Source organism: Neodiprion lecontei, chromosome 7, assembly GCF_021901455.1.
Source record: "Neodiprion lecontei isolate iyNeoLeco1 chromosome 7, iyNeoLeco1.1, whole genome shotgun sequence".
Lineage (NCBI taxonomy): Eukaryota > Metazoa > Arthropoda > Insecta > Hymenoptera > Diprionidae > Neodiprion > Neodiprion lecontei.
The window spans coordinates 18,376,836-18,403,168 of NC_060266.1; the positions used below are offsets into that span (position 1 = coordinate 18,376,836).

The 26,333-nt window shown below is 38.6% G+C and overlaps 3 protein-coding genes across 3 annotated transcripts; all 3 read left to right on the forward strand.

The window, feature by feature from the left end:
• The first annotated feature begins 309 nt into the window (after nt 1-309).
• Nucleotides 310-3,173, forward strand: LOC124295374. Its single transcript, XM_046745226.1, has 5 exons — nt 310-418; nt 635-829; nt 2,345-2,413; nt 2,792-2,881; nt 3,097-3,173. The coding sequence occupies exons 1-4, from the start codon at nt 348-350 to the stop codon at nt 2,814-2,816; spliced, it is 360 nt and encodes a 119-aa protein (XP_046601182.1). The 5' UTR covers nt 310-347; the 3' UTR covers nt 2,817-2,881; nt 3,097-3,173.
• A 2,261-nt stretch (nt 3,174-5,434) lies between these two features.
• LOC107218468 (calpain-A) lies at nt 5,435-12,441 on the forward strand. The gene is made up of 15 exons (XM_046745340.1): nt 5,435-5,590; nt 6,618-6,704; nt 6,801-6,930; nt 7,347-7,529; nt 7,688-7,878; nt 8,156-8,453; nt 8,629-8,771; nt 8,913-9,154; nt 9,235-9,383; nt 9,471-9,694; nt 10,925-10,967; nt 11,265-11,394; nt 11,479-11,591; nt 11,686-11,881; nt 12,106-12,441. The coding sequence occupies exons 2-15, from the start codon at nt 6,619-6,621 to the stop codon at nt 12,126-12,128; spliced, it is 2,151 nt and encodes a 716-aa protein (XP_046601296.1). The 5' UTR covers nt 5,435-5,590; nt 6,618; the 3' UTR covers nt 12,129-12,441.
• A 3,858-nt stretch (nt 12,442-16,299) lies between these two features.
• Nucleotides 16,300-23,626, forward strand: LOC107219812 (calpain-A-like). The gene is made up of 15 exons (XM_046745295.1): nt 16,300-16,555; nt 17,580-17,666; nt 17,763-17,892; nt 18,309-18,491; nt 18,650-18,840; nt 19,421-19,718; nt 19,894-20,036; nt 20,167-20,426; nt 20,507-20,655; nt 20,743-20,966; nt 22,184-22,226; nt 22,486-22,615; nt 22,700-22,812; nt 22,907-23,102; nt 23,326-23,626. Exons 2-15 carry the CDS (start codon nt 17,581-17,583, stop codon nt 23,346-23,348), a joined length of 2,169 nt encoding a protein of 722 aa, XP_046601251.1. The 5' UTR covers nt 16,300-16,555; nt 17,580; the 3' UTR covers nt 23,349-23,626.
• The last annotated feature ends 2,707 nt before the right edge of the window (nt 23,627-26,333 follow it).

Genomic DNA, 26,333 nt, shown 5'->3' on the forward strand with positions numbered 1-26,333 from the left:
CTTGCAACTACAAATAATAAAGCCTTTAAACTCAAATTGCTCCGAGTGTTTTCATTTTCTTAAAAAAAAACTTTTAAAAAATAGGTATGATTCTAGCTCCCTCCCACCCACCTTTAGCTGATTATTACTACCGTGGTTCGCAGGTGATGGTCAAATATATAAAGCAAATGTCCGTTCTGGACGATAGTTTTCAAAGTGTTTTTGGAACAGAAAAGAAGTGCAGAGAAGTCAACACTTGCCTGCCTGTAAAAGTTATCGTCATTTTTCTAGTCACTGTTGCGTTGATAATTTATGACTTGACGACACAGATAGCTAAACAGTCTGGATCTCTAATCTACACTTTGAGCATGACGATGGCTGTACGTTATCCGTTGCTCGTGATCCTTTTAATGGACTTGAACTTCTGTACCAGCTTGGGGTAAAGTGGAACACCCAATCATATCTGTTTGGAAAATTCTTTAGAAGATTTACCGTTTCTTAGAAATTTTCTCTTCTGGATCTAGAACAAAGACGCGATCAATCTGATCATTCATTAAGAATGAAATGAATGGTAGTTTCAGAGCGTGTTCGTCGGTAATTTTGAATGCAGCAGTTTTTTCACGGATTTGATGATCAATTAGTATATTCTCTGCAGATATCTTCGAGAAAAATTTCGACGTTTGAACAAAGTTTTGCGAGAATTAGCGCAAAAACTTTCAGCTCTTTGTACCAAGAAGACACGATTACAGCTATCTGAGAACAGTGAAAAAGCGAGGCCAATATACGGAATCAATGGTATCGAAGCAGAAGGTTTTAGCAGGAGAGCATCGTACTTGTTGAGTGAAATTCAGTGAGTTACCGTATCAAAGATGTTTGCGTTACCTTTTTTTAATACAGGGTGATTATTATTCTCAGCATTATCCAAAGCTGTATTCTTTCTCTATTACGTGGCAGTCATTTTTTGATCGTATTATCTGAAATGGGCAAAATTCCCTAGGAAGGCTCATTGGGAGCTTTGCAAGTTGACTCGCGAGGTAAACTCGGCGTTCGGATTACAAAATCTCATGTCCATGGGAATATCATTCGTAGTTATCATCGGAATGTTGTATATTATTTTCGGGGATATTTCAAACGTGGGTTTCACTCATGTCGGGAACGCAAACTTTATGTCAGCGGCTTTCTGGAGTTGGATTTATATCTCGAAAGTTCTCGTCATCAGTCACTCCTGCTGGACAATGAAAAATGAGGTATGAGGAATAATTCATCACCGAAGTGACTCGGAGATCCATTTCTTACTGTTGTACATTCACGTTGATGACACAGGTCTGGGAAAAAATATTTTAATACAGCTGCATGGGATGTTTTTGGTAAACATTATCTTTTCGAGTGTTCTGAATTCAAAAATGACTTTCATTTGCTTCCAGCACGTAAAGTATTTTTGTAAAATACAAGGTGTTTGTACAAAAAAAAAACATAGCAATAATGAAACAACCATCATTTCATAACAATAAACTAAACAATATTTATTATAAAATGAAACAAACAATTTCCTCATGAAATGTACTCAACATTCCGGGTTCATTCTTTTTCTCTACACGGAGAGAAAAATCTGAGAAAAATTACCCTGCTGTTACTGATCGTGATGTAAAAGACACCTAATGCAGTTTTTATTGATGCGTGTTACAAAAAAATTATGGGTTTTTTTGAAAAAAATTACTACCTTGTTTAGAAACTATGTATTTCGGCAGCACAAAATTTAAAATGTGACGACGCATTTTTCTGATGCACCACTGTAAAAATTGCATTAGGTGCAGGTATTACATCACGATTATAATAAAAGCAGGGTAATTTTTCTCAGATTTTTCTCTCCGTGTATGAAATCTTTTCTTCTTCTCTTTGATACTTCTTCGAACACGCTTCCATTTTCTCTTTCCCTGTTCGTATGTATTCTTTCGTCTCACTCTGATGTATGTTAAATGAAAGTAAGAAATCAGATTTTTATATTCATGAATACGATATCAGAATTCGAGTTAAACGGGAGTTTCGCTCTAAATGAAACTACAAACACGAGTTCAAGAAAAAAAAAACCGACGTGATGGAATTTTGTGAGTATTTTTCCCGCTTTCAGTGAGTAAAAAATTAAAACAAACAGTATAAAAAAACCTGTGCAGTTTTTTGTTTGCAGACCTGTGTAATTCGTGTTTTGCAGTGAATTGCAATCCGATGTTTTTCAACCACTGAAACTGGTCATTGAAATTTTTGATCTATTTTCCAACAGAGTTTATACATCGTAAGAGAATGATCATGAGATAAAACGTGTAAGTTGTGGTTAATGGTATACAACTAGGGATTTTTCTTATTTCAGATACAAAGAACCGGATACTTTGTTTACGAAATCTTATCATCGCAAGTGGATAACGAACTTCAAAAGCAGGTGAACACTCAAGTGTAATGAAAACGCGCAATGATCAGATTTAATGATGAATATTTCTACGCACACGTGCACAAAAAAGAGGCGAAAATTATGAGTTGTAATAAATTTTCATTTCAACTGAAAATATTTCCTTTGTCGTATGGAAAATTTCAGTGAAAAATCCGAACAAACTAGAACGAAGTGAGCGATTTTAATTTCTGAATTCTCTTCATTTAGTCACAATTAAAATAATTCAACATATTAGAACTCTTCGACATGCTCAGAATACACGTTAAAAAATTACTTCTCGTTGATCCGCGACGGTAATAATGTCCATATATTAAGTAGTGGGTATTTAAATAGACGATTAATTAGAATATATTTAATTTCTTTCTGTAGGTTGAAAAATTTTCAGTACAGATGATACAGAATTCCGTACAGTTGAATGCTTGCGGATTTTTTACTCTGGATTACAACTTTGTTCAAAGTGTAAGTTTAATTTCAACTATCTGGAAAGTACAGAGATGGAATGAATTTTCCGCAGTGATATCTCAAATGTATGAAGTCATATCGAGTAAAATGAAATTTTTAGGCGTAATCTCGAAGCCGGGAAATAATCGATACGTGTCCATTTGACAAGATACGCAAATACGTCACATTGTTTCAAAGTCTTGAGACTTAATTTTCATTTCACGTGCTTACAGATGCTGGGATCCATAGTAACGTATCTGATAATCCTAATACAAATGAGTCCTACAGCTGTAAGCAGCGCAGGGCGTATCACTAGCTCCAATTCTTCCGTCAGCTATTATACGACTTAAACTTGCGATTCAAACTGGTTGAAAATAAATTATACCTGATTAACCTGGAGTAATCCTGTAACTGTGTCATTGTTTTTCAGATAATTAATAATAAGTTGACGAATAATCAATATTAAAAGTGATAATAGCATTGAGCCAATTAAACAAATAGTGAATAAATAGATCACGATAATACGCAGCAAACACACACGATGAGAACGTTGTTCAAAGTCGTGAACGGATCTAATCCTTTACGATTGAATCAGATTTAACGTCTAGGGGTGTGAAAATGATGTTCAATTCAACTGTACCGATTCCCTTGAGCAACAATAAAATCGTGGTAAACCTATTTGTGCCATTGTTGTTATTACCTTGGTGGAAATAATTTCTACGCCAGACTACGAATTTCATTTAACGATTTTATAAGAAAATTCCTACGATTAAGTAGAGAAATTCGGACAAGTTCGTAGTTTTGAGATTGAATTTATTCGTTGATTATCGCACTCTTCATAGGTATTCGTAGATTTTGGTAATCTGCTCTGACCCGTTGGCGTCCATTTTTGTAGAAATGCATATTTCTTTGCATATCATCGCAGACTGGCGTAATTTCCTTGACTTTGTGGTCTTCATATCTGTAAAAAATCGTTGTTTTTCAATGATCATCATATTATTAGTTAACTTTTTTTCCATAGACTCACCTAACCGAGATAAGATGAGTTCAAAAATATACGACAGATTCACTAAATCTGCCTAAATCGTACTCACGATCAGAAGATGAGAAGATCACTCTTCGGATGTGAGCCGAAATTTTGCTCGGTACTTAATTTGTCTGCAATAAGTTTTCCTTGTGAGAGAGATGTGACATCTAGCGGATGATTTAGGTCCGAAATTGTGATTACTTTTCATAGAAACTTGTAGATTTTCATAATTCTTCGTAGAAATTCGTAATTTTTTGTAGAAATTCGCACCTTTCTACAAAATTCAAGGCGCTTCTCTGCGAAAAATATTTGTGGTATTTGGATCAAAAAATGACATCATCTTTCATACAGAGTCGTAGATATTGACTATTATTTTTCTTTAATCCTCGTAGTTTCGTACAAAATTTTACGAAAGCAAAATTATATTTACTCCTAGTATGGAATTTTCATTAAATTTTTACTTTTCTACGTAGTTCAACGCGGTTCTAGAATAAGAAAAATGGTAATCTTTGGGTCCAAAATTGAAATTACCTTTCATAAAAAGTCGTGGATATTCGTAATTTTTCGTCGATCCGCGTAGTTTTCTATAAAATATTACAAAAAAAAGTCTTTTTTTCTAAATGCTTTTTTTTGTTTTCGACATCTCACCCCACCGCCAACTTCATAGGTATACTATTGTTATTATAATCTTTTTTACCTATTGCTATTAAAATCTTCTTTTTCATTTGTTCACGCGGGGGAGAACGTTTTTATGAGACAGAGAGATGAAAACAGTGTTTCTTTGGTAATTTTATACGAAAAAATATTCGATTGCGAAAGTTCGTAAAATTTATCTCCATTTCCATATTGTTCCGCAGAGTTAATCTTTTCATACAAGTAAGGATATCGTAAGCTTATCAGGGGTTGGAAAAGTATTTAGGACTAATTGGAACCACAGGTCGATTTCATTACGAGATTTTTAATCCAGATTAGCAATGTTACTTGGCCGTTGGTATCGAAATATAGGCGAAATAATCAAATTACAATACCACCTCGTTATATCGCGGTCTCCGGGGTGTATAAAGGAAGAGAACCGGGATATAAATAGTTCCCCTACTTCGCCGTTGGTCCTACTACTCCGCACAAGGTATTCGCGTTATTGCGAAAGCTTGATGCGCACGAGTGGCTGGTGGGGGGATGTGCTCCGAAGGGAAATACACCAACGGCGATATAACGAGGTGGCACTGTATACATATATTGTAACGGGTACGGTTTATCTTGGGGCCAGAGCCTATGAGATAAACCCGTTATTGTGTGTTCTTTGTCAGATTCTGATGTAACAATAGATTCATAAGGAACCCCCTCTTAAGGGTGAAAAGCTGGATCAGGTTATCAGACCCAAGAACCCTGTATAGTCGAACTATGCGGACTTAGGTATCACCAAAGCCGCCTTGATATGTGAACAAGCACCTCCGCCCGTTGCTTCCTCCGGAAAGACAAGGGTTCTTCGGCCGTTGCTTCCAGCTAGAGACAAGTGAGAGAGGCGTATGTTACCTAGTCGGAGATACGGGTTTCCCAGTACTCCCTTCTAATCGCAAACTCGGAGTAATCAGAGTCGCCTGCCTATTTCTGTTGTGGGTTACTGACCCAAAAGACCGCCAACCTTCCAGATCAGGGACTACCTTGGCTGGCTGTTGGTTTATTCTCCTCCCCTTTTTAAGGTAAAGTTTTATGTTCGAGAAATATATTTGACAACGAGACAGACGAGTGCATGTTTAAATAGAATATAAATTTCATTAGCGATAAGCTCAAGTACAATGGTTTTTGTCAGTAGATAATGATATGGTTTTACAAAAATTAACTGTAGAGAACAAAAGATAAAAATAAAATTAAAGAAATAATAATACTGTCAGAATTCGTCGGTTCTGTTCCTAAATATCCCTACAGCTCAAACGTTAAATACGCGTCTTTATTCAATCCTTCCTCTAGAGGTCCCGGGCTATCGTGGACTCTACTTTCTATATTATTTTCAAATTTCAGACTACGCTTTTTGCTTGAATTTCCTCTCTAAATGTCGTGAAGGTAAATTCGATAACGCTCTCTAGACAAGGAACGCTTCTTACAATAATGACGCAGCTCGGCGCTTTGCCGGACAACTGGTAACCGCTCTTCGTGGTCCTGCAGTTTTGTGCTCTCCCAGAGTTGTTGTTGGATTGTCCTGTCGACGTCATTTCCCTATTTGTGTGCCCTGTTGCGGGTCGTCGTCCTGGTATGCGTTGGTCAGCGTCCGTCGTCTTTGTTTATTATTATGGATGTTAGCAGGTCACGGTCGATGTCGATGGTGGTCTCGATCAGCTGTCTGTGTCAGTTGTAGTCATGATTTGTGTATGTCACGGGCACTGTTGATGTTGATGCGGTTTTGAACGGCTGTCCTTTACAATGTATATATATATATACACTCTCGTATCCGTTGAAACGGTCGACAATTTCTGGTTGACATTGGGAGGTGCTGCTGCTGTTTGAATCACAGTATAACTTTGCTCTCTTACTTTTTTCACGTAAGTATTGGGGTAGCCTTTGAAATCGGAGTAGTTTAATTTTGTTCGATTGTTGAACGAGTACATGCGCTTCATACTTCTTCACAAAATCTTTCAGCTTTCAAGCGATTGAGATTATCTGTGTTCATGCATCGTTTCTCGCGAACAAAGGTACTGCTGACTATTTGCATTTAAGGTTGAAATTTTTCAGGATGTTGACTAGGAATTTCGACATCACGCCTAACCCTGTGACTTTCGGTACGAGCCTCGAAGAAGTTGAGAAGAAATTGGATGACGCGTAAGATATCGACTTTTTTTTATGTTCATAAACGTTCTCATTTTCCGTGGAATCTTCGAAACTGTGAATCATCACTTGACGTAATTTCATTTGCAGTAACTTAGACGTCTCGAATAAAGGAAACTCAACATCTAACCGACGCAATGCGCCGTTGAAATTCTTAGGTGGAGGCATATTCAATTCCGGAGACATCTATCGTCACTACCCTCCGGAAACAATTTTCAAGGTACGCACAGTGGAGTACTTGTGATATCAAATTGACATTTTTCTCATTGACAGACACGCGATAATAAGAAACTGATGTGATTTTCTTGAACCAGATCAATTTCTTCAGCTGAAGTCAATTGGTCAATAATTTTTAAGATCACTCATGGCTTTGACGACTTGATCTGAAAATAATGTAAGCACAACGTTGTTTGTGATTGAAAAATTTTTCAAACGGGGTACATTGTACAGGCCAAGCTGTGTTAATCGCGTCGGATTTGCATTCTTCCCTGAAAAAGAGGTGGCCTTTGAACAAAACTTCGGATTTTCAATGAAATTTGCCGCAATTATCTATACGGCCATAATATGTTTTGTTTTTTTAGAAATATCACGAGTTTTAACGGACATATGTCTGCTTTGTTTGTTTATTTTTTTCAGCTGGGAGATAAAGGATCTGGCCTAAGATCGAGAGGAGAGATCCAAGATTTTCATCGATTAAAGCAAGAACATTTGAGTCGTGAAACATTATTCGAGGACGCAACATTCCTGAAACCAAGTTCTATCTGGACGGATGGACATGAAGATGATTATATTGAAGATATCGAATGGAAACGCCCGAACGTAGGTAGCGACTTCATTGGAAAGAACTAATTCATCGAACGTGACGCTTTATTACCAAAAACTTGAGTGTCTCATAAAGTCTCTGATGCAGTGAAATCTACAAGAACTCTCCGAAAACTATATTCTCGTATCTGCAGCCTTGATATGTTTTTTTCCAGGAATTATCGGATGATCCAAAGTTTTACGTCGAAGGAGGTTCACGATTTGATATAAAACAGGCGCGTTTTGGTGACTGCTGGCTTTTGGCAAGCATTTCCAATTTGGCGATGCATCCTGGCGTATTGGACCAAGTTGTACCGAAAGAGCAAAGCTTCGAAGACAAAGAATACGCTGGAATATTCCACTTCAGGTATGTTCTTTTACAGTAAGGGGCGCGATTCAATTTTAATACTTCATTTGAAACCATGTTGATTGATTTTTGAACCAATTTCTTTGATGCCAAAGCAAATCTTTCGGCACCTCAAATATTCAATACGAATTTATTCTTGAGCTCTACACGTTCTTAGAGTGTTGAATTAATTCCTTGACGTCTTGCGGGTTAATTTCACGGGATCCTCTCTGATGAATCCGAGTATCGACTTGGGAATTAATCGACATTCGGCGTCAATTTTATCATTATGCTCTAGATTTTGGCAGTACGGAAGGTGGATCGACGTCGTGATAGACGATTTTCTACCTACGAAAGATGGAGAATTGGTGTCTGCACATTCGTCTACGGCAAACGAGTTCTGGAGTCCTCTACTCGTCAAGGCTTACGCCAAACTCTACGGTTCCTGGAATGTTATTTCAGGGGGTCGTGCTTCCGAAGCTATGCAAGATTTCACTGGAGGTATAATCCGCATGTATAAGGCAGAAGAATCGTTGGATTTGTTCGACATTTTACTGAAAGATCACCAAAGGAACGCGCTCATGAGCTGCGTCATGGTGAGAGATTAGTTGATTACCGAGTTTAACGAATCTCTTAACGTTGAAATATTCTAACGTGACATTGGTTATTATCGAACATTTACACCTTTTAATTGGTGATGAAGATCCGTTTGCCTTAGACTATAATATTACGTAATTCATATCCCATGACATTCGTCGTGAACTTTTGCAGAAAGAGACATTTAAAAGATTTGGAGTATTTTGTCGCCACGTCCACAGTATCACAAAAGTCTGTGCATTCGATAATTTCCGGCTGTTGAGACTCAGAAACACGTGTGGTAACGAAAAAGAATGGACTGGAGCGGGGAGCGACAAGTGAGAATATTTTGAATAAGAATTCCAATAAAATAGACAATATAGTATGGAGCAATTGAAAATTCTCCAGGGCATTGAGATTTTGCAGCAATCCGTTATGTGTTGAATAAACTGTAGCAAACGGCATTCATTTCGCAACAGTTCACTAAAATGGAAGTGCATTCCTGAGTCCAAGGAAAAAGAGCTGGGCTTGCAGATCGACGATGACGGTGAATTGTGGATGTCGTACAAAGATTTCCAAGGTTTTTTTAGGGACATTGAAGTCTGCTATCTGAACCCTTTTTCTTCGACGGATACGAATAACAAGAAGAAATGGCAAACGTATGCGTTTGAAGGCAAATGGGTGCGTGGAGTGACTGCTGGCGGAGACGGAACATCCTTGGGTTCGTATTCGTCTCTTGATTGTTAATGATTTTGCCATGAATTGTAGGATTTGTTCATAACAGTTTTGTTATCTGCGTAGGAACGTTTCACCAGAATCCTCAGTATTCTATAACTGTCGATTCTCCAGACGAAAACAGTGACCAGTGTACGGTGATAGTGGCCTTGATGCAAAAACATCGAAGGGCTAAGAATGAAGAAAGTCCTCCTCTCAACTTTGCCATTTACCCGGTACGTCTTGAAGTATAAAAAATCATGCAAACGCTTGAACGAAAATCTTTCGCAGAATTGTAGCTTTTTCTAGACATTTCTCTACAGTTGGCTGGAAATGGTGATATATCGAAACCATTGAAAACAGATTATTTCGCTTTCAATTCGCGCGTTGGTGAAGACTCGTCCTGGACAACTCAACTTCCACGAGAATTCACTAGTCGCGTCGAATTGTCACCTGGATCATACTGCATCGTTCCTTATACCACCAAGCCTCATGACGAAGGAGAATTCTTGCTCAGGGTATTTTGCGATGGATCAGCTTGTATGGCGTAAGTCATTAATACGGTGTATTCTCCTAGCATATGGGTAGCGAGGATACAGCCTTGAGAGTCAAGTGAATGTTCGAATTATTATGGTCTCTTTTGATACTGGAAAAATTATTCATGCCTATTCAGTCCAATGTACCACGTGACAGAAATCACTGACATCCGATGTCAGTTCAAAACGGATGGGTTTCACAGTTCATTGATATATTTAATCTCTTCAAATGATTCTATTTTTTTGGTAAAAGAGAATACTATATTCTAACCGGGATGTGCTTGGATGAGTTTCAACAATAACCACTCAACTTCCAAACTTCCGGTCAGCTGATTAATTTCCTGTTTCGAAAATCCTATTTAAATTAGGTTCACCGATTTTCTATGATTTCGAATCACTTGCTGCAAAGGATTTTGTAACTGTAGGTAGTCAAATTTAATCCGCGATTATATATTTCTGAACACATTGGCATGTTTTAATTGAACGCGTGTGCGATCAGCGTGTCCATTTTCTATATTCGTTTAGCCTTCCGGTACGATGTCACGATTATAAATTTCATGTGCTTAACCTTTGCACTGGCATGCGCACCCACGATTGAAAGTTCGTTTGAAGATGTTGCTTCTCTATAAGAATATCCATAATATAAATTCTAAAGCTTAATAACTGGAACACGCATTATTCTTACAATTTCTCAACGCTTGCGGTAATTTTCTTGTGATCATTGTATTTGGCGTCATTTTTCCGTTATGCTCATCAGCATGTTGAGACAATTAAACTGTTCTGATCGACTACATCAGTCCAAGTGATTTATGCAAATAAAAATCTCTGGTTTTGGTCTTTATCTTGACCACTGAAACATGTGCTCAGATTATTTGTGTCGTTGACTCGTTGAATCATTCTTGAATTATTTTCACTATGAGATACTCATCAGGGAAAAAGTCGGAAATCGATAAATCTTGTTTGCAATCACGGAATTGCCAGAATTTTTTCAAAATAACAAATTTGGAAATTAGCCGAAGGATCGTTCTTCGAATTTCTATAAATTAAGACCCGTGAGGAAATTTTAAGGGTTTCCATAATAGACATTACGATCTGAGAATATGCAAAATGAATGCCGAGTATTCAGGGTTCGGCGTTCGTTGATTTGGTGTACAAAACCCGATATTTCACCAAAAATATGGCAGAGGTGTGACTGTCAGTTTCATGTTTTTCAAATCAAACAAATATATGTTTTCTTACAGAGTGTACGACGAAGAAATTGGTTACGGCTGTGAAGGGATAATGGTAGGTACAAGATTCGTCAAGTATCCTTCAGGATAGCCGTGAGCTAGCGATCATAAACCTGCCATATGAATAAATTTGTACGGCTAACTTGTTACGACCAGTGAGCAATTTGAAAGCGGTTCGCGTTATTTGCTTTGATTTCATTTCGATTATCACGTTTTGTGATCTCCCATCCGGGTGCAATTGAATTGTTTGACTGTGTAACTTTCACAGGACTTAACGTAATTCACGTGCGTACTTCACATATTCCTGAATTAAAATTCAGTTGGTAAATGACGGCGGTGAATAATTTTCCAGGTACGTGACCATCGATTGTCCGATGAGGATGCGCAATTATTGTTTGCTGTCTTTAAAAACGTCTCACAAGGTGAATTGGAAATAAACTGGAAACAGCTGCAGGAAATGTTGCGGAAGGATCCGAGGGAAGGTTGGAATTATAGTTTGAATTTACCCAGTTCAAGTTTCCGAACTATATGAGTGAAGCTTGTTACTAGATAAGTAAAATTTACAGTTTTCAACGAGAATACGTGTCGCAATATGGTGATTTTGATGGATGAACTTGATTCGGGAAAACTTGGGTTTGGAGAGTATAACGCGTTACGGATGAACATCAAAAAGTGGAAGGTAAGAATTTGTGTCTTCCGGATCATCGCAGTACCTCACGTAGTACTTTGCAGTTTTTTCTTAACGGGGCTGTAACTATTGCGATTGTTTGCAGGATGTGTTCAACGCGTACGACGCAGATGGCTTAGGCTACCTCAGAACTTCCGAGTTGAAAGGGGCTTTGAATAGCGCCGGATACCGAGTGAATAAACAAGTCTTGATCAAACTTGTACATCGTAACCAAGAAAACCCTGGAAAGATTACCTTTTGCGAATTTGTAATATGCGCATTAGAACTCAAGACAATGATCGGTGAGTGAGAGGATGAAAACTTCTGAGGAGTGCTGGAGCTCGGCGGTTTTTTGAATGATTCTGATTGCAATTGTTGGCCGAAATGTATCTGACCCTGAAGATTTTGGAGCACCTAAGATTACCTTTCAACGGCAATCACCAGCACGCAATCTATCGATGGGTTAGATGTGTCGAAGTCATCCTGTCTTCCTGATTTCACGTTATTTTTTTTTTTTTGCTTTCAGAAACATCTCAAAACGTCGCTTAAGTTGCGGTGAAATCTGGGTGCGACGGATGGTCAAACTTTGCGAGAGACGAAACGACGCGGTCTTCGGGACAAAAATATTTCAACACTTTTTACCGAAGTCCAGACCACGTTAATTTCCAACTATCAAAATTTATTTGCACTGTTGATGATGTTTCACCTGGCACAACCCTTGCTCGATATGTAGTGTATAAGATTTTATTTCCCCAGTCTAAGATTTTCTCGAACTGGTAAACTAGTAACTGTCCAAAGTATATAAGAATTGAATGTAGGTATACTACGTTTAAATAAAATTACATCTATGAACCCTACTGAAACCTGAATGCCCAGTACAAATACCTACTTTCCAACACACCAATGCGACGTTGAACGATTTCGAGCTCTGAAGTAAAATTGTTTTTGTGCGGATCATCAATTTGTTTCTACGATAAGAAATTGGGTGGGGTACAGAAATGGGAAGGAGCAATGAATCGACGGGACGAAATACCGAAAGGCAAATTGCCGACAGTCAAAAACGCCGATACACCGTAAATATTCAAAATTGTCATAAGGAAGAATAAAAATTGATAGCGCCACAATGTGTGAAATACCGAAATTTTTTACGGAGAAAGGACAAGATTCCGGAAAGCAAAACATCGAATCGCGAAAATACCAAAGAGTTGAAAACTCGACTTTTCAAATGACGGAATCGTGCGGTTTTTGAAAATCTCTGAATCCAAATTCATTATAAACGACTGACCAAAGACTCGAAAGGTCGAAATCCCGAAACCCACGAAAACAGAATGAACGAAATACCGAAAGGCTGCAAGACGAAGTGACACGAGTGCGCGGACCGGAATGTAGAATACAATTTAGTGCAACAATGCCCTGAATAAATTGTACGTACAGGAAAAATGATGTGTCGTTTAAATTTTATTAAAGACATGTTACCTATTCCTTGCCTCCTTTTTTTCTTCGATCACTCAGACGATTGTCCAATACCTACAATGAGATAAGTATTATTAGAATTCTCACGAGATTCGTTATTTCCGGCAAGTTTCATCCGGGACTGAGCTGTCTCAAAAGTGTTACGAATTTGTCAGTAACATCAAGTTTTTCCATCGACAAGTAACTTTGAATGACTAGTATATTTATGTCAGCAATTACCAAATTCGTATAATTGGCGGAGTGTTTATCCACAAGACATAATGCACTGATGCACGCGTCGCTTCGGCTTACGGGGGAAACGAAGGGTGCGGCATTTTGCGTGAGAAAGCGTTTGCAAATAAGTAAAATAAGCAAGACTGACATAAGAAATATACACTGTGTACGGGGCAGTCTATGCCAACCTAACCCACTGCGACATTTTTGACATGGTTGCAACTTGGCTTATCTTATCTCATCTTGCATTCTGTGCAAGAAGGTTCCTTCGTTTTTTTTAATTTTTTTTTTCTTAAACATTTCATAATACATGAACTTTCAAAAATTTTTTCACGTCCTCCGGATCTCAGATTCTATTCCCACACTCTAACAGCTACCTCAGACTACGCATGGTCCTCCTATCATCACCTCGTTGCCACGCTTTTCGTACCACATCAGCAGAATGCTCCCTCTACTGCTGAACTGCAAGTAGTCAGTCTCTTGAATCCAGTGGGTTGACACCCAATGCCTTAGTATAGGACCCTTATTCGAAACCACCAAGAACCAAGTAATAGATAATAAGATGAAGTAACCAAGGGTTAGTAGAACTTTTGAGTTTCCCTCACTTTTGCTGATAACACCATTCTCTCGCAGCACACTTTCGAGATAGAAACTCAAACAAATTTCCATTGTTTGTTATTATTATAACGAACGCTACCACTCGTACCGGTCAATTTCCTGTTCAACATTTGTTTTTGTTGCTGTGATAACAGAATGTCTCAATTTCTCAAATGAGAAAGTGAGAGCAGAAACTTGTGTGGACACGTTGCTTGAATCCTTCATCTCAAGGCGCGTGCAGCTAACTTCACATGTACTGAGAATCTTACCGCTCTTACCGCTCTTACACTCACTCAACGTTAGATTGCTGCGACTTGAAAGTCGGTTCATTTTACAGACGAGTCAAATCCCTCGTGCACACTTTGTGCGCACCTCACTATATCTCGTCTTATTTTCAGAACTTGCACCCGTTTTGCTGATATAACTTGAGCTTATCAAATGTTGTGTGTAAATTCGTTATGTAATACTATATATTTCCTTATACATTGTCTATTAGACAGGTCAATTCATTGATGCTGATTTATATTCCAAATCAATAATCACAATCGATTCATCTAATTCTTCGACACCCTTCGCTGAATTATTTTGGCTACCACTCACCATTGCTGAATTACTTTTGCTACCGCTCTGCCTGTTATTTTACAAAATCACCTTTATATTATTTTTTTTCTCTATATTTGCGTTGCTGTTCACTCCGCAAAACACCTCTTTCTCTTGTGGTCAACATAGATCCTGGTCGTCCTCTTACCTGGTTATACGAATATCTGTTCGATATTATTCTATGGCTTATTTGGTTATTCGCACCAACAATTTTATTTTCCTTTTTCGTTTGTGATACGACCATCCACCGTCTCCATCTACTTGTCTGCTGATTGAAACTCCTTCTTTCTCCATTGCCAATGTAAATCCTGGCTGTCCTTTTGACTGTTTGGTGATATATTTAGATTTACTATCATTTACTTGTTACTTTTGATACTTATTACTCACTATCTGAATTTTATTTTGTTTCTGCAAGACATCAAAGTGTCCACTGTCTCCGTCGCCTGTGAAAAGTAGCGAGAACTGTCTTTCATTTTGGGATCCGATTTGGTATGGATGTATTCGTTCTCCGCGATACACGATTGAACATATCTTAAAAATGTCCGCAGCTGCGGCTAATTCTGCTTTTCCCCCGGAAATTCCATTTTTATTCATGTGTGATTTGTAGTCACCAGGTGACCTACTAACGGCACCGTCTGACTCCTTACCTGTAATAAAACCCGCAAATGTAGACCAATTATCAACTATATTTGAAACGATACTCAGTTTCACCTCAGCGTGTCGATCTTGAGTGCCGTGTACACAATACGCCAGCGTGCGAAAAAGACAATTCCCGTCGGGAATTATCTTGATAATTCTCGTTTGCATATTTATTTTCTGTGTGTCAGAAACAGATAACTATAAAGATATTTGTCAAAGACTGTCATAAACAGCCGATGACAGCTGTCAATCACTTGGCACTAACTTCATAGCAGCAGCAACTTTATTATTAAATGAGTTTATTTGAAAATACTCCACGTTCGTCTTCTCAGCGCACATCTTGTTATGAACATAGGAAGTCTTGTTTGCTAAATGCTTTTTGTTTTGTTTTCGGCATCTCACTCCACCGCCAACTTCATGCGTATACTATTGTTATTATAATCTTTTTTACCTGTTGCTATTAAAATCTTCTTTTTCATTCGTTCACGCGGGGCAGAACTTTTTTACTAGACTGGGAGATGAAAACTTTGTTTCTTTGGTAATTTTATACGAAAAAATATTCGATTGCGAAAGTTCGTAAAATTTATCTCCATTTCCATATTGTTCCGCAGAGTTAATCTTTTCATACAAGTAAGGATATCGTAATCTTATCAGAGGTTGGAAAAGTATTTAGGACTAATTGGAACCACAAGTCGATTTCATCACGAGATTTTTAATCCAGATTAGCAATGTTACTTGGCCGTTGGTATCGAAATATAGGCGAAATAATCAAATTACAATACCACCTCGTTATATCGCGGTCTCCGGGGTGTATAAAGGAAGAGAACCGGGATATAAATAGTTCCCCTACTTCGCCGTTGGTCCTACTACTGCGCACAAGGTATTCGCGTTATTGCGAAAGCTTGATGCGCACGAGTGGCTGGTGGGGGGATGTGCTCCGAAGGGAAATACACCAACGGCGATATAACGAGGTGGCACTGTATACATATATTGTAACGGGTACGGTTTATCTTGGGGCCAGAGCCTATGAGATAAACCCGTTATTGTGTGTTCTTTGTCAGATTCTGATGTAACAATAGATTCATAAGGAACCCCCTCTTAAGGGTGAAAAGCTGGATCAGGTTATCAGACCCAAGAACCCTGTATAGTCGAACTATGCGGACTTAGGTATCACCAAAGCCGCCTTGATATGTGAACAAGCACCTCCGCCCGTTGCTTCCTCCGGAAAGACAAGGGTTCTTCGGCCGTTGCTTCCAGCTAGAGACAAGTGAGAGAGGCGTATGTCACCTAGTCGGAGATACGGGTTTCCCAGTACTCCCTTCTAATCGCAAACTCGGAGTAATCAGAGTCGCCTGCCTATTTCTGTTGTGGGTTACTGACCCAAAAGACCGCCAACCTTCCAGATCAGGGACTACCTTGGCTGGCTGTTGGTTTATTCTCCTCCCCTTTTTAAGGTAAAGTTTTATGTTCCAGAAATATATTTGACAACGAGACAGACGAGTGCATGTTTAAATAGAATATAAATTTCATTAGCGATAAGCTCAAGTACAATGGTTTTTGTCAGTAGATAATGATATGGTTTTACAAAAATTAACTGTAGAGAACAAAAGATAAAAATAAAATTAAAGAAATAATAATACTGTCAGAATTCGTCGGTTCTGTTCCTAAATATCCCTACAGCTCAAACGTTAAATACGCGTCTTTATTCAATCCTTCCTCTAGACGTCCCGGGCTATCGTGGACTCTACTTTCTATATTATTTTCAAATTTCAGACTACGCTTTTTGCTTGAATTTCCTCTTTAAATGTCGTGAAGGTAAATTCGATAACGCTCTCTAGACAAGGAACGCTTCTTACAATAATGACGCAGCTCGGCGCTTTGCCGGACAACTGGTAACCGCTCTTCGTGGTCCTCCAGTTTTGTACTCTCCCAGAGTTGTTGTTGCATTGTCCTGTCGACGTCATTTCCCTATTTGTGTGCCCTGTTGCGGGTCGTCGTCCTGGTATGCGTTGGTCAGCGTCCGTCGTCTTTGTTTATTATTTTGGATGTTAGCAGGTCACGGTCGATGTCGATGGTGGTCTCGATCAGCTGTCTGTGTCAGTTGTTGTCATGATTTGTGTATGCCACAGCACTGTTGATGTTGATGCGGTTTTGAACGGCTGTCCTTTACAATGTATATATATATACACTCTCGTATCCGTTGAAACGGTCGACAATTTCTGGTTGACATTGGGAGGTGCTGCTGCTGTTTGAATCACAGTATAACTTTGCTCTCTTACTTTTTTCACGTAAGTATTGGGGTAGCCTTTGAAATCAGAGTAGTTTAATTTTGTTCGATTGTTGAACGAGTACATGCGCTTCATACTTCTTCACAAAATCTTTCAGCTTTCAAGCGATTGAGATTATCTGTGTTCATGCATCGTTTCTCGCGAACAAAGGTACTGCTGACTATTTGCATTCAAGGTTGAAATTTTTCAGGATGTTGACTAGGAATTTCGACATTACGCCTAACCCTGTGACTTTCGGTACGAGCCTCGAAGAAGTTGAGAAAAAATTGGATGACGCGTAAGATATCGACTTTTTTTTATGTTCATAAACGTTCTCATTTTCCGTGGAATCTTCGAAACTGTGAATCATCACTTGACGTAATTTCATTTGCAGTAACTTAGACGTCTCGAATAAAGGAAACTCAACATCTAACCGACGCAATGCGCCGTTGAAATTCTTAGGTGGAGGCATATTCAATTCCGGAGACATCTATCGTCACTACCCTCCGGAAACAATTTTCAAGGTACGCACAGTGGAGTACTTGTGATATCAAATTGACGTTTTTCTCATTGACAGACACGCGATAATAAGAAACTGATGTGATTTTCTTGAACCAGATCAATTTCTTCAGCTGAAGTCAATTGGTCAATAATTTTTAAGATCACTCATGGCTTTGACGACTTGATCTGAAAATAATGTAAGCACAACGTTGTTTGTGATTGAAAAATTTTTCAAACGGGGTACATTGTACAGGCCAAGCTGTGTTAATCGCGTCGGATTTGCATTCTTCCCTGAAAAAGAGGTGGCCTTTGAACAAAACTTCGGATTTTCAATGAAATTTGCCGCAATTATCTATACGGCCATAATATGTTTTGTTTTTTTAGAAATATCACGAGTTTTAACGGACATATGTCTGCTTTGTTTGTTTATTTTTTTCAGCTGGGAGATAAAGGATCTGGCCTAAGATCGAGAGGAGAGATTCAAGATTTTCATCGATTAAAGCAAGAACATTTAAGTCGTGAAACATTATTCGAGGACGCAACATTCCTGAAACCAAGTTCTATCTGGACGGATGGACATGAAGCTGATTATATTGAAGATATCGAATGGAAACGCCCAAAGGTAGGTAGCGACTTCATTGGAAAGAACTAATTCATCGAACGTGGCACTTTGTTACCAAAAACTTGAGTGTCTCATAAAGTCTCTGATGCAGTGGAATCTATAAGAACTCTCCGAAAACTATATTCTCGTATCTGCAGCCTTGATATGTTTTTTTCCAGGAATTATCGGATGATCCAAAGTTTTACGTGGAAGGAGGTTCACGGTTTGATATGAAACAGGTGCTTTTTGGTGACCGCTGGCTTTTGGCAAGCATTTCCAGTTTGGCAATGCATCCTGACGTATTGAACCAAGTTGTACCGAAAGAGCAAAGCTTCGAAGACAAAGAATACGCTGGAATATTCCACTTCAGGTATGTTCTTTTACAGTAAGGGGCGCGATTCAATTTTAATACTTCATTTGAAACCATGTTGATTCCCTTGGTTAAAAAAGTGTCAATTGACCGTGGTAATTGCCTTTTGAGGTACGAAAAGCGTAGATTTTCAAGAGATATGAACAGTGAACTCTCAGATGTTGATGTCATACATTGCAGTTATCGATTAACTATATAACGCACAATTCAACTAATATATTAGACTTTCAAAAAGTTATCAATCGCCAAAGCTTCTGCTTACAATAGCCCAAACATGCAAAAGCATACAGATAAAATGAATTATGCTTTTCCTCAACATATTTCACGTTCTACATTCCGATGCGTCCTGTTCATTTTGGATACGCGATATTTTTGAACCAATTTCTTTGATGCCAAAGCAAATGTTTCGGCACCTCGAATATTCAATACGAATTTATTCTTGAAGTATACACGTTCTTAGGGTGTTGAATTAATTCCTTGACGTCTTGCGGGTTAATTTCACGGGATCCTCTCCGATTAATCCGAGTATCGACTTGGGAATTAATCGACATTAGGCGTCAATTGTATCATTATGCTCTAGATTTTGGCAGTACGGAAGGTGGATCGACGTCGTGATAGACGATTTTCTACCTACGCAATACGGAAAAATGGTGTCTTCACATTCGTCTACGGCAAACGAGTTCTGGAGTCCTCTACTCGTCAAGGCTTACGCCAAACTCTACGGTTCCTGGAATGTTATTTCAGGGGGTCGTGCTTCCGAAGCTATGCAAGATTTCACTGGAGGTATAATCCGCATGTATAAGGCAGAAGAATCGTTGGACTTGTTCGACATTTTACTGAAAGATCACCAAAGGAACGCGCTCATGAGCTGCGTCATGGTGAGAGATTAGTTGATTACCGAGTTTAACGAATCTCCTAACGTTGAAATATTCTGACGTGACATTGATTATTATCGAACACTTACACCTTTCAATTGGTGATGAAGATCCGTTTGCCTTAGACTATAATATTACATCATTCATATCCCATTACATTCGTCGTCAACTTTTGCAGAAAGAGACATTTAAAAGATTTGGAATATTTTGTCGCCACGCGTACAGTATCACAAAAGTCTGTGCATTCGATAATTTCCGGCTGTTGGGACTGAGAAACACGTGTGGTTATGAAAAAGAATGGACTGGAGCGTGGAGCGACAAGTGAGAATATTTTGAATAAGAAATCCAATAAAATAGACAATAAAGTATGGAGCAATTGAAAATTCTCCAGGGCATTGAGATTTTGCAGCAATCCGTTAGGTGTTGAATAAACTGTAGCAAAAAAAATTAGGCATTTATTTCGCAACAGTTCACTAAAATGGAAGTGCATTCCTGAGTCCAAGAAAAAAGAGGTGAGCTTGCAGATCGACGATGACGGTGAGTTCTGGATGTCGTACGAAGATTTCCAAGCTTTTTTTAGGGACATTGAAGTCTGCTATCTGAACCCTTTTTCTTCGACGGATACGAATAGTAAGAAGAAATGGCAATCGTATGCGTTTGAAGGCAAATGGGTGCGTGGAGTGACTGCTGGCGGAGACGGAACATCCTTGGGTTCGTATTCGTCTCTTGATTGTTAATGATTTTGCCATGAATTGTAGGATTTGTTCATAACAATTTTGTTACCTGCGTAGGAATGTTTCACCAGAATCCTCAGTATTCTATAACTGTCGATTCTCCAGACGAAAACAGTGACCAGTGTACGGTGATAGTGGCCTTGATGCAAAAGCATCGAAGGGCTAAGAATGAAGAAAGTCCTCCTCTCAACTTTGCCATTTACCCGGTACTTCTTGAAGTATAAAAAATCATGCAAACGCTTGAACGAAAATCTTTCGCAGAATTGTAGCTCTTTCTTGATATTTCTCTACAGTTGGACGGAAATGGTGATATACCGAAACCATTGACAACAGATTATTTTGCTTTCAATTCGCGCGTTGGTGAAGATTCGTCCTGGACAACTCAACTTCCACGAGAATTCACAAGTCGCGTCGAATTGTCACCTGGATCATACTGCATCGTTCCTTATACCACAAAGCCTCATGACGAAGGAGAATTCTTGCTCAGGGTATTTTGCGATGGACCAGCTAGTATGGCGTAAGTCATTAATACAGTGTATTCTCCCAGAATATGGGTAGTGAGGATACAGCCTTGCGAGTCAAGTGAATGTTCGGATTATTATGGTCTCTTCTGATACTGGAAAAATTATTCATGCCTATTCAATCCAATGTACCTCGTGACATGGATTGTACCACGGAATGTACCACGGGTTTCACAGTTCATTGATATACTTAATCTCTCCAGATGATTCTCCTTTTTTGGTAAAAGAGAATACTATATTCTAACCGGGATGTGCTTGGATGAGTTTCAACAATAACCACTCAACTTCCAAACTTCCGGTCAGCTGATTAATTTCCTGTTTCCAAAATCCTGTTTAAATTAGGTTCACCGATTTTTTATGATTTCGAATCACTTGCTGCAAAGGATTTTGTAACTGTAGGTAGTCAAATTTAATCCGCGATTAGAAATTTCTGAACAAATTGGCATATTTGAATTGAACGAGTGTGCGATCAGCGTGTCCATTTTCTATTTTCGTTTAGCCTTCCGGTACGATGTCACGATTATAAATTTCATGTGCTTGACCTTTGCACAGGCATGCGCACCCACGATTAAAAGTTTGTTCGAAGATGTTGCTTCTCTCTAAGAATATCCACAATGTAAATTCTAAAGCTTAATAACTGGAACACGCATTATTCTTACAATTTTCCAACGCTTGCGGTAATTTTCTTGTGATCATTGTATTTGGCGTCATTTTTCCGTTATGCTCATCAGCATGTTGAGACAATTAAACTGTTCTGATCGACTTCATCAGTCCAAGTGATTTATGCAAATAAAAATCTCTGGTTTTGGTCTTTATCTTGACCACTGAAACATGTGCTCAGATTATTTGTTTCGTTGACTCGTCGAATCATTCTTGAATTATTTTCACTGTGAGATACTCATCAGGGAAAAAGTCGGAAATCGATAAATCTTGTTTGCAATCACGGAATTGCCAGAATTTTTTCAAAATAACAAATTTGGAAATTAGCCGAAGGATCGTTCTTCGAATTTCTATAAATTAAGACCCGTGAGGAAATTTTAAGGGTTTCCGTAATAGACATTACGATCTGAGAATATACAAAATGAATGCCGAGTATTCAGGGTTCGGCGTTCGTTGATTTGGTGTACAAAAGCCCACATTTCACCAAACATGGCAGTGGTGTGACTGTCAGTTTCATGTTTTTCAAATCGAACAAATATATGTTTTTTTACAGTGTGTACGATGAAGAAATCGGCTTTGGTGAGGAAGGGACAATGGTAGGTACAAGATTCGTCAAGAATCCTTCAGAATAGCCGTGAGCTAGAGATTGTTTCGAACAGTGAGGAATTTGAAAGTGGTTCTTGTTATTCGCGTTGATTTCATTTCGATTATCACGTTTTGTGATCTCTCATCCGGCTGCAATTGAATTGTTTGACTGTGTAACTTTCACAGGACTTGACGTAATTCACGTGCGTACTTCACATATTCCTGAATCAAAATTCAGTTGGTAAATGACGGCGGTGAATAATTTTCCAGGTAAGTGACCATGGATTGTCCGACGAGGATGCGCAATTATTGTTTGCTGTCTTTAAAAAAGTCTCACAAGGTGAATTGGAAATAAACTGGAAACAGCTGCAGGAAATGTTGCGGAAGGATCCGAGGGAAGGTTGGAATTATAGTTTGAATTTACCCAGTTCAAGTTACCGAACTATATGAGTGAAGCTTGTTACTAGATAAGTAAAATTTACAGTTTTCAACGAGAATACGTGTCGCAATATGGTGATTTTGATGGATGAACTCGATTCGGGAAAACTTGGGTTTGGAGAGTATAACGCGTTACGGATGAACATCAAAAAGTGGAAGGTAAGAATTTGTGTCTTCCGGATCATCGCAGTACCTCACGTAGTACTTTGCAGTTTTTTCTTAACGGGGCTGTAACTATTGCGATTGTTTGCAGGATGTGTTCTTCGCGTACGACGCAGATTGCTTAGGCTACCTCAGAACTTCTGAGTTAAAAGGGGCTTTGAATAGCGCCGGATACCGAGTGAATAAACAAGTCTTGATCAAACTTGTACATCGTAACCAAGAAAACCCTGGAAAGATTACCTTTTGCGAATTTGTAATATGCGCATTAGAACTCAAGACAATGATCGGTGAGTGAGAGGATGAAAAATTTTGAGGAGTGCAGGAGCTCGGCGGTTTGTTGAATGATTCTGATTGCAATTGTTGGCCGAAATGTATCTGACCCGGAAGATTTTGGAGCACCTAAGATTACCTTTCAACGGCAATCACCAGCACGCAATCTATCGATGGGATAGATGTGTCGAAGTCATCCTGTCTTCCTGATTTCACGTTATTTTTTTTTTTTGCTTTCAGAAACATCTCAAAACGTCGCTTAAGTTGCGGTGAAATCTGGGTGCGACGGATGGTCAAACTTTGCGAGAGACGAAACGACGCGGTCTTCCGGACAAAAATATTTCAACACTTTTTACCGAAGTCCAGACCACGTTAATTTCCAACTATCACAAATTTAATTGTACCGTTGATAATGTTTCACCTGGCACAACCCTTGCTCGATATGTAGTGTATAAGATTTTATTTCCCCAGTCTAAGATTTTCTTGAACTGGTAAACTAGTAACTGTTCAAAGTATATAGGAATTGAATGTAGGTATACTACATTTGAATAAAATAACATCTATGAAACCTACTGAAACCTGAATGCCCAGTACAAATACCTACTTTCCAACACACCAATGCGACGTTGAACGATTTTGAGCTCCGAAGCAAAATTGTTTTCGTGCGGATCTTCAATTTGTTTCTACGATAAGAAATTGGGTGGGGTACAAAAATGGGAAGGCGCAATGAATCGACGTGACGAAATACCGAAAGGCAAATTGCCGACAGTCAAAAACGCCGATACACCGTAAATATTCAAAATTGTCATAAGGAAGAATAAAAATTGATAGCGCCACAATGTGTGAAATACCGAAATTTTTTTCGGAGAAAGGACAAGATTCCGGAAAGCAAAACATCGAATCGCGAAAATACCAAAGAGTCAAAAACTCGACTTTTCAAATGACAGAATCGAGCGGTTTTTGAAAATCTCCGAATCCAAATTCATTATAAACGACTGACCAAAGACTCGAAAGGTCGAAATCCCGAAACCCACTAAAACAGAATGAACGAAATACCGAAAAGCTGCAAGACGAAGTGACACGAGTGCGCGGACCGGAATGTAGAATACGATTTAGTGCAACAATGCCCTGAATAAATTGTACGTACAGAAAAAATGATGTGTCGTTTAATTTTTATTAAAGACATGTTACCTATTCCTTGCCTCCTTTTTTTCTTCGATCACTCAGACGATTGTCCAATACCTACAAGGAGTTAAGTTTTACAAAACTAGCATCGAGTTGACGAATTTTACAAATTCCAAATTCTCACGAGATTCGTTATTTGATCGGTCTTTTGGGACTCTGATCGTTCTGCATTCTGGGGATCGAGATTTCGCTCCTTCTGCACTTTATTTTCCGATTGATAAATTTTTTGGTTTTTTGTCTGTTTCACCCATTAGCCACTCTCAATTTTAAATTTCGGAACTTTCATATTTCCATGTCTTCAGATTCTATGCTTCGTTTATTCGGAATGCCGAGTATTCTGAAAATACTGTTTCGGACAAAAGAGAGTTCGGTTAAATTAACTTTCGGGAAAACGGTTACTTTAGCGGCTGATTTATCGAAAATCTCAATTTCGGTACGCTTATCATTCGTTGTTTTAAAAGTCATATCTCGAAATTGTCAGGTCTTTCACCGGTCGACTTTTAGTCTTTCGAGAGATTTTATCCCCGCCCAAAGAAATGTCAGAAAAGAATCAACCGTACTCGACATATCGTGACTTATCGAATTCGTATGTGACCTCGTGCACTGAACTCTTTTGTCGAAATCTTTCACTTCGAAAATAGACATCAGACACTACTTTCCAATTTAATGTCTCTGAGATGTGATTGAAATGGTGGCGAAACGTCTGAGCAAAGTTTCCATCGAGTAAAGAGTACGATAGTGCATTATTTTGTGAAACTATTTGGCGACAGCATACATTCGTGTAATTTGCTTACCTCAGAAGAAAAGGACTGCGTACTTTATGTACTAAATTATGTCATCAAAAATTGATTACGATATCTATGAGCACGTAAACACACAAAAATAAAGTGAACAGACACAATGAGTACATAATGAACGATACATTTGTGCATAGGAGCAGAAAAATGAAGCAATAATGGGAACTTGTTATAAATTACAGCTCCAACTGAAAGCGTTTTGTTTATAAAATACAAAGTTCTGACTAAAAATCGCGAAAACTTGGAATAGCGTGATTAATTTCAATAAAGGGAAGATTTTGAAGGATGTCAATCGAGGTAAAATAGAGGAAAGATTGGACCAAAATTGCGTGTGATCTTTTACTTTGGATTATACTTGTGTTCAAACCACAAGTTCAATTTCTAACGTTACAGATCTGCTCATTTCGTTTTAAAAAGCATGTAGAAGTAAAGAATTTTTCCGCAACAAAGGTTGAATGAAATATAGCTACGTTAGTTGGCCAGTTCCATATCAAATCACCCAGCAAGGACGGAACATTATAATGATTTGAATAGATGTGAATTACCTGGCGCGGATTTAAGATCAGGGTATCCCTATTCTTTCTTTTACCCCGGAAAATTCCGTTCTGACTGTACAGGTATCGCTAATTTTTTCTTGTTGGCGTTATGTCCGTTACGGATTATTGAATGTGTTGCCTCTCGCTCAAAGCAGCCACACCTGAGAAGGCCTCATGGATAAGGTATTGAATGATGGTTATTTGTTGGTTAAAAGATATTTTATTTAGGAATATGAGAGACGCAATTGGATGTACAGTAGAGACGTGTTTTTTCAGAGAACAGGGTTCTGAGTGATTAAGTAGGCAGAGCGGAAGATGTGCAGAGGAGGTCTGAAAGAAGTAGAGGGCGAGATAAAAAGTGTGAAGTTACAATTGGGAGATAGAAATGATAGTCTGGGACTCTGCTGGATGCGACAATGATAAAAGCTCATTTGGTCTGAATATAACAGGTCGAAACAATGTGTATGTTTTTTTTTAACTGCTGTACCTTCCGAGTCAACGGACGGATATTGATGCATTTTCTTCACCCGGCGTGCGTATTTTTCTTGCCTGCGATGAGGTTCAAAGCAGAGACATACGTTCAAAGTGTTGGCGAAATGAAATCAAATCCAACCATGATCTTTGGCAGCTTCGTATTTTTCGTATCCCTTAGCGAATTTGCCTATAGTAGACTTTAGAATTGGGAACATTTCTGGCAAGTTTCATCCGGGACTGAGCTGTCTCAAAAGTG

Coding starts and splice junctions, on each gene's coding strand:
- LOC107219812 (XM_046745295.1), top strand. CDS start 17,581: ATGTTGACTAGGAATTTCGACATTACGCCTAACCCTGTGACTTTCGGT. Junction 18,492..18,649: donor TCGAATGGAAACGCCCAAAG/GTAGGTAGCGAC, acceptor GTTTTTTTCCAG/GAATTATCGGATGATCCAAA. Junction 20,656..20,742: donor TCAACTTTGCCATTTACCCG/GTACTTCTTGAA, acceptor ATTTCTCTACAG/TTGGACGGAAATGGTGATAT.
- LOC124295374 (XM_046745226.1), top strand. CDS start 348: ATGACGATGGCTGTACGTTATCCGTTGCTCGTGATCCTTTTAATGGAC. Junction 419..634: donor AACTTCTGTACCAGCTTGGG/GTAAAGTGGAAC, acceptor TATTCTCTGCAG/ATATCTTCGAGAAAAATTTC. Junction 2,414..2,791: donor ATAACGAACTTCAAAAGCAG/GTGAACACTCAA, acceptor TTCTTTCTGTAG/GTTGAAAAATTTTCAGTACA.
- LOC107218468 (XM_046745340.1), top strand. CDS start 6,619: ATGTTGACTAGGAATTTCGACATCACGCCTAACCCTGTGACTTTCGGT. Junction 7,530..7,687: donor TCGAATGGAAACGCCCGAAC/GTAGGTAGCGAC, acceptor GTTTTTTTCCAG/GAATTATCGGATGATCCAAA. Junction 11,592..11,685: donor TGAACATCAAAAAGTGGAAG/GTAAGAATTTGT, acceptor GATTGTTTGCAG/GATGTGTTCAACGCGTACGA.